Here is an 8123-nt window from a genome sequence, read left to right as displayed (position 1 = left end):
CCAGGATTAATCCTGAGAAAGTGCTGGCTGCAACCCCACCCCTGCCACCCACCAGCCTGCAAGCGGCCGTGTGTCTTCAATGGGCCGCCGGCGCAGCAGCCAGGCTGTGGCCATCCGCTTTGATTCCCTGAACCCTGTGTTCATCCCTAACCCTTGGGCGTACGCGCCTGCATGAAGCCGTGCCCAAACACCACTGTATTGAGACCGCGCGCGTTCGCCAGGGACGCCACGCCGTATGGGAGGTGGATTTCGGCGTAGGCGAGGCGCGAGGTGTTGAGGACGCCCCTATCTTTCAGCTCCTTGAGCGCCCTGGGGTTGAGCAGGCTCTGCGTCAGGGGCAGGCGGGATGGCGGGGGGTTGCAAGACGGTTGTGGCGGCGCGGTTTCGGCTGCAGAGCTGGACTTGTGTGCCGGTGCAGCTGCGGTCGCATGGATGCATCGGGACGGTGGAGAAGGGAGGTAGGGGGCGGCGCATGTCGAGGGTTTTTAGGGGGCGCTGGCGTCGATTCTGGGTGAGGCTCGTGGGGTGGGGTCTGCGCAAAGCTGTTTAAATGCCGTCACATATGAGTTTGCGGTGGTGTGTGGGTGCAAGTACGGGGCAGCTTTGGGCTGAGTGGCCTCCCGCAACGAGGCCACGTGGCAGCTGCGCCCCTCTGTGAGAACCCCTAGGTGCCGGCTGCTGTTTGGTGTGCATGGCCTGAGCCACCATCGTGCCTGCAGCTGCCCTGAGCTGTGCACCACAAGCTTGAGTTGCATTCGGTGTGCAGTCGGGCAGCTCTGTTGTGCTTGCTGGCGTGGCGGCCGCGTGACCCGCGGTAGCTGCTGCGCCCGGCGCCCGCCCAACACAGCTGCACATGTGTGCGGGGGTGGCACGGGGCCTGGTGTTACTCACTTCCGTCAGTGGGGGCAGTTTCTGTCGGAAAGTGGTGTGCTTGCCCGTGGCCGCGACACAGCATTTGGCCAGGTGTTGACGGGAGGTCTGCGGGCGGCGGCCGCTGGCGAGCCTAACAGGGCGAGCTACAGCTTGCATCATCATCATGGCTTGGGTGGCAGCAGGGGCAGGAACGAGAAGGGAGGGTTTGCTTACGTGGATGAGCGCGAAGTGGACACTTGAAGGAGGTGTCCGTGACACACGAGTGATTGTGGTTTGATGGCGAATTTGGCATGACACACGGCCACTACGGCGAAGCGACACGTGAGTCCGTGAGTCCCGTCACGTCACGGGTGGGGCACCACTCCCGGTGACCGGGCGAGAGGCAGGTCGCAACTTTTAACAGATGATTCCGTCATGATAGTTATCGAAGTGGTATCGATCGAGCCACACACGGCTAACGAATCGCAAGATACTGATGTGCGCAGCTGCAGATTTGGTTGGCTGGAGATGGCGACAGCATCACGGCTTGAGTTTGTGCAAGAGGCTTTGATCTATGCTTTTGATTACTATTCATCACGTATCACCTCCCAAATCCCTTGCGTTGCTTGATTCGGTGCTCGCGGGGCGTCCCCTGGTGCTGGTCGGCCGCGCGAACGGTGGATACATGCTTATCATGATTATTAGGTGATTATACGGCTTGCTGGACTCCATCATCGATTTTGCACACCCCCCTTGTGGGACCCCCCTTCCGTTTGGAGGGCAGGGCGGCACCGATGAGCCGAGGGGCGGGCGCGCGCGAGAAGTCAAAAGAAAACCCTGTATGGTAACAAGTATACCACTGCAGCACCGATGCACGTTGCTGCAATCCCTGGCCTGGCGGCGCCGTGCAAGCACGCACCCCTCTCGAAATCGTTGTCCCTGCTCACAATATATGATTGACTACATTGCCTGCTGCGCCGGGACAGGGGCTCTCCATGCATGCCACAAGTTGAACTCGTAGGTCACACATCCCAAACCGCAATGCGTAGGTGGCCCCCAAAGAGCGTGGCCCACGCCCGGGGCGTTGATCTATCCGCAGCCACGCACCGCAGTGGTGCTTTCCAAACTTGTCGCAGCTCACCATATATGAGTGACCATTTTGCCTGCTGCATCGAGGCGGGGGCTCCGTGCATGCGTAGATTTGAGTGCATGTGTTGACACACGCCAGCTCGCAAGGAGCAGGTGGCCCCCCCACATGAGTGTGGGCGTGCATTGCCCCGCGGCCAATGAGGCGCTAATGTCCAAAATCACTGTCGCTGCTCAACCTGTATGAGTGTATAAAATTTCCCGCTACGCCGTGTCAGGGGTGTACTGCCGTGTTGGCGCGCCGCTGCCCGGCAGCTGCCTTGGCTGCTGACGGCCAAAAGCGCGGCAACGCTTGCGGCGCGCCATGAGTGGTTGTGGGCAAGTCAATAACGCCGCGATCAACAGCGAGTAACAGCGAGGTTTCGATTAGCCTGGGCTCCGATCGCCAGCCGAGCGAGGGCGCCCCTCACAATCAGTTTGGTTCCCCCAAAGGGAGTGGTTTTCACAGGATGTGTGCGCGCCTCACCCCGTCAAAATCAATTACCGTCCGTGGGCAAAGGGCACTGTGCGAGAATGCCATCCTGCGCCTTGTGTGAGTTCGAACATGCTTGCCGCCTACACTTTGCGTGCCAGCAGATCCTTGCCGCTACGCCCAGCGCAGTCAGCGCTTGGGTTTGTTCGGTCCACAGCGTGCGCTCCCGTGTCACCCGCTCCCTCGCTTGCAAGGGGGGGCGCCGGCAGTCGGCTGCCTTACTTGTCGCTGCCCAGCATCCACAGAGAGCGGCACCGCCCGCGTGGTGTCCTCACGTCACCCATGTAGGTAATTGATATTGCAGTACAAGGTTCTCTGCGTGCATGCCACAGCTTGAGTTCGTGGGTGACCGTTGAGACCATGTCCATGCATGCGCGCGATGCATGGGAGCCCACTGGTTGTGCTCGCCTGGTGCAAACGGGAGCAAACCAGCATTGCAGTATATAAATGTTATAATCACATAGATTTTTTCCACATACATGGTCCTCCGCCTCCCTCCGCGTCTCGGCCAATCAACATTCAGAGTGCTGCAGGCACTTTTGCGGTGCACCATTGGCCACAGCAGGGCACTCCTGAGGCAGCAGCTGCAAGAAATGTCTCTTGAATAGTTTGAGACACTTCGTTGATCATGCAGCGCTGCGTGCACCGACGTCCAAGAGGAGATCGTGTGCCGGTGTTGAGCAGAAGTGCATTTTGCGCAGGAGGCCTACAGGCGGCTTCTAGGTGCCCGAGATTATAGATATGTCTTATAGTAATATAGTTTTCTGATAGTTGAGACCTGCCTGTTTCTCGGTCACCAAGGGTGCCCCTCGTGGTCACACCAACTGTTTTGCCATACCCTCTGCCCCCCACCCACTGGACTCTGCCCCTGCCTCGTGGATTTTGATGCAGCTGTTTCTTGCACTTCGCGCGTGCCCTGGCTATGCAGCTGTGAGGACTGCTTGATAAGCACATATACCAGAGTAGAGTAGAGTAGAGTAGAGTAGAGTAGAGTAGAGTAGATTAGAGTAGATTAGATTAGATTAGAGTAGAGTAGAGTAGAGTAGAGTAGAGTAGAGTAGAGTAGAGTAGAGTAGAGTAGAGTGGAGTAGAGTAGAGTAGAGTAGAGTAGACCGGGCGCTGGGCACCCGGTATGTTTGAAGGACGGGCGCAAGGTCAGGGCAAACGCCCGCTTCCCCGCAGCCCCACCGGTGTGGGGGACCTGCGGACCCCACTAGGCGCTCAGGGACACCCAGGTGACGCCCTTCGACTGCCTCTTACGGTGTCGCCTCGCACACACTTTTCGTCCATGACTTTGAGCGGATACATGTGGGACCCTCGCAGCCATTCGCGCACCCCCACAGGGGTCGCGCTCCCGTTTGTGCCTCGTCCTGGCCACCGCGGGTGCCCCTGGCCGGCCCCGCTTCCGCCCAGACCCCTCAAGCGCCCGGCGTGCTGTAATGACCCGGTGGGTGTGGCACAAGGTGCTGCCATGCAGGTCACGGCGTACGCGGGTTGGGCCCATCTGCTCCTATCCCAGCTGCAACAGAACCAACGAAAGGGGCCTGTTGTTTTGGTCAATTCCTGTGGGAAATCCGGTGGATAACGCGGTGTTGTGTGCGCACATAACACCCCAATTCCCATTGACAGCCGGAGTTAATTTGTCCCTGTACTATGGAGGCCAACCCACTGATAAGACACTGCTTATCCGGTGAACATGTTATCATGATTAACAAGTGCTGTTGAGTATTGTTCTTTGTTATCTTGGACACCTGGTTATCTTTCATTTTGGATATCTTCGTTATCTGTTTATCTTGGATAAATGGTTACTTGGATATCTGGTTATGTGCTTTGAACACAAATAACCATGTTATCAAACCACTATTATACGTTATCTGCAGTAACCAGCCAATGAGACCTTGAATATGTGAGCTGCCATCGCTGGCTGTCGTGTGGGTGATCCTGCTACCCACCATCACTCGCTGTCAAAGGTGTGATTATGCCGTCTCTAAACACCAACTGTTACGTTTGCAGTCGCACGTATTGCAACCATCCACTGCGCACCGTGGTGCTTGTGTGGATGCCCTCAAAAAGTACGGATGCTGTGCCCTGCACAAACAGCTCCCAAATGCCCCCTGCAACTCTGCAGCCTACCCATGCCGCCTCTCACCTAGATGCTCCCTCCACCCTCCTTATGAATGGTGCCTACACCAGCGCCGCAAACATGCTAGCACAGTCCACCAAGGGTCCTCAATGCCATTGCCACTGGCGCTGCACCCGTTGCTTCCGCTGTCACCAACCACCCGGCAGGCTGAGCATAGAGCTGTGTGGCGTCCGGGTTCAAGGGCCTTGGCCGAGTGCTCAAGCTCACCTAAGTTGACCGGGTATCGGCGAGGGGCGTTCGTAATGTCACCGAAAAATTGCATCATGCTGGCTGGCTGTGGGGTTTGGGGAGCTTGTAAAATCGCATTGCCCCACTAAATCAATTGATGTGCAGAGCAACCACGTGGCGGGGTGGTAGCGCGGCGCGTACATGAAGCCGACGCCGGTCTGGTCGACGCAGCGCGCGACGCCCTCGGGGCCCAGATCGATCTCCACGCCCAACGCCTGGGGGGACGCAGGTAGTGCAGGTTGATAGTGAAACAGGTCAGCTATCAGTACAGGTAATCAGTTTGATGTTCGAAAGGGTGGTTCGCAACTCAAACGAGTGATCGAATTTGACGGAAGGGTTGGTTGGCAGGGCGGTTGCGTGCGTGTGCATTCGTGTTCTGGGGGGAGGGGGGCTGCAGCCACGGGTCTCATAAGCGGAGGGCCGCGCCGCTGAGGCGGCTGGCAAGCAGGGCCGGAAGGTGGAGGGCTCCAGGGCCACGACGGCGGGGGCGAAAGGGCGGCGTCGTGGGCGGCCCCAGCTGCAGGCCGTGCGGCCCCATTCCCCAAGAGTGGCGCTGCCAGGGCGCGACGCAAACGGCCCCCCTGCTGCCCCGGCCGCGTGCTGATTGCTCTGGTGCCACCGCCCTGTCCCCATCAGGCCGGGCGGCCCACGGGGCGAGCCCGGCCCCATCAAATCCAGCACGCCGTCGCCGGCCTTTCAACCCCTCGACCCCGGCCCGAGCCGGCTCGCACAGGCAATCCACGTTTTTATTCGAAGCTTCAATCCCAGTCAGCCCGAGACGGGCCGCCCCGAAAAAATACACCGTGCACGCCCCCCGCGCCGCCCGCGGGGCCCCGCGCCCACCTCCAGCACGTCCGCGCTGCCGCAGAGGCTCGACACCGAGCGGTTGCCGTGCTTCGCCACGCGCCCGCCCGCCGCCGCGACGATGACGCTGGCGCCGGTGCTGATGTTCACCGAGCCGATGCCGTCGCCGCCGGTGCCGACGATGTCGACGACTGTCATTTTTAACCAGGTTGGCAGGATGCATCGGCGGTTTCGTATTTGTGACATCATCAGGGTCGCTTTGTGGTGATAGCAGCATCCGGGCAGTGCGTGCACTCGAAAACGGGAAGCCCCCAAGGCGTGGCTGCCAGCCAGCCGCACAGCGCGCCGCCGCCGCCCTCGGCACCAACCTCTCCGCGCGCCCGCCTTTCTGTTCATCCGCGGCCTGTCACCATCCACTCCCCGAAACGACACGCCCGTCGCGCCCGCCGCCGGCCGCCCGCTGTCGGCCGCCGTCCGGCGGGCACAGGCTTCCGCTGCCCCTCCCTCCGCCGTCCCGACCGGGCCAGGAGCGTCGAGATTGACACCACCACCCTTCCCCCGCCCCTCCGCCGCCGCATTAGTAATCTCACCGCCCTTTGCTGTCTCCACGTGCAGGCCGTGCTGCAGGAACGCCCGCGCCATGCCAGCGATCTCGTCGGGCGTCTCGCCCTGCATGTGAAGATGCGATTCATTGCATCACACATGAGGATGCGGGAGGCCGGGGCCGTGGAACGGGCGCTGACCCTCGGCGTCGCATGGCGCGCGGCGCTGACATGTGTGACGGGCCGGGGCCGCTGCTGTGTTGGACGGCCTGGGCGCGTAGCGAGGCGCGTCTCGCGCTTGCAGCTTCCGGGCAGCTGCCGAGCTTGCACGCGGCCCGCCGCGAGGGTCCGGGCTGCGCCGCACTGCGCGCCCGCTGCGGCGCCCGCTGCGGCGCCCGTTGCGGCGCCCATTGGGGCGCCGTGCGCGCTGCCCATGAGACACGGCCGCGCGCCGCCGCGCCCCGCACCTTGGCGCGCAGCAGCACGAGGAACGCTGCCGTCTGCTCCGGGGAGAAGTCGTCCAACACGCCCTGCGGCGCGGCGGCAAGAACGCCGCAGCGCGGCGCAGCGCAGGCAAAGGGCGATCACGGTTTGTGCGCTGGGGCCCGGGGCACTCTGGCTGATGGGGCGCGAGCACCGCGTTGAGCACGACTTGCGTACGTGCTGCTGGCTTCCGCACGGGCCGCTGCCGTGCTCCTAAACGGAGTCGATGTTTGTCACGTGTTCCAGTCTGGTGCTGGGGCCGGCTGCGCACACCCGCCCGACGCGTCCGGCTCACCAGCAGTGCGTCTTCAAACTGCTACTGCGACAGGTCTTGCCGCGCGATGAGCGCCTCGATAATCTGCAGGGGTTCTGCGTGTCACAATTCGAGCCTTTTCATCGGCTTTAACGAAATTGAGAGCCGTACCTCCTTCATTGGCTGTGCTGCTGCACGAGTGCTCGATCTGCTGCTCGGCACCCGGCGCACTGTAGGCCGCACGCTCGCACACGAGGGTGTGTAGATTCCACCATGGGCTGGCCGCCCGGTGCGGGGTGCGTGGATCAATGCCGCGTCCCGTTAGTAAACTCGCTAGGTGGGTTGAGCAACAAGCCGGCCTGACGCAAGAGCTAGACACAGAAGAAGGGGAGATGACATCATACTTCTAGACGACGCTGCCCATCTCGCTGCATGATCACTCATCCCTAGCTGGCAGCTGGGCAGGTGCCACCTCGACGCCTGCCCCGCGGTCGGCATGTGTGCCGCTGGCGATGCTAGAATGGTGTTCATGAAATACAAGAAAGCTTATCAGCATGCTTCCTTGCCGGTCATGCGCAGAGTGGCAGTCCAAGGGAGGTGGCGCTTGGACGAACTGCGCTGCAACCGACCACATTCCTCAGGCCCTGACGAACGTGAAATTGCTAGGACCCACTCACAGTGCGTGCGATGCAGCATTGAAATCACTGAGCGCGTGTGCGATGCCGCATTAAAAGCACTGGGGTGCGATTACTGACCAACTGACGGTTTGCCGAGCGGGCCACCCGCCTGCCACTGGGCGACGCATGCGCACCCAACACCCCCTGTGACGGATTTCAATTACACAGATTGAGCTAATGCGATGTGTTCGGTATGAAAGGTCAGGATATTGCACTGCAGCAGCGCTCTGATCCGACCGATTGCCAAGCTGGCAGCGAGGGACAGCAGAGACAGCATCTCAGGCAACACCCCTAGTCGACATGCATCGATGCGGTGGAGTTGTACAATTTGAAGGGGCATGCTTTGCAATGGCGGTTGGTTTTGCGCCTGCCGTAGGCTTGCGCGCTGCCAGCACAGGGGTGGCCCTGTGGCCGCAACCAGCAGGCAAGGATGGCATCCCGGGGCCGGGGGTATGACAGTGACAATCAGGAAGCGGCCCTGCGTGCCTCTTGCTGGTCTGTTGAAATACGGTCAACAGCTTGA

At 60.9% G+C, this 8123-nt stretch overlaps 1 protein-coding gene across 1 annotated transcript; it reads right to left on the bottom strand.

Annotated features, from left to right (window-relative positions):
* Positions 1-4741: 4741 nt before the first annotated feature.
* On the bottom strand, positions 4742-7103 carry MNEG_1577 (anthranilate phosphoribosyltransferase; the record flags this gene model as incomplete). The annotated part of the gene is made up of 6 exons (XM_014049942.1): positions 4742-4772; positions 4956-5056; positions 5685-5836; positions 6236-6314; positions 6655-6717; positions 7095-7103. 6 exons carry the CDS (start codon positions 7101-7103, stop codon positions 4742-4744), a joined length of 435 nt encoding a protein of 144 aa, XP_013905396.1.
* Positions 7104-8123: the final 1020 nt, after the last annotated feature.

The sequence above is a fragment of the Monoraphidium neglectum genome, assembly GCF_000611645.1.
Source record: "Monoraphidium neglectum strain SAG 48.87 unplaced genomic scaffold scaffold00161, whole genome shotgun sequence".
Lineage (NCBI taxonomy): Eukaryota > Viridiplantae > Chlorophyta > Chlorophyceae > Sphaeropleales > Selenastraceae > Monoraphidium > Monoraphidium neglectum.
The sequence above is the reverse complement of the archived record's forward strand: the minus strand, read 5'-3'. Positions and strand labels throughout refer to the sequence as shown.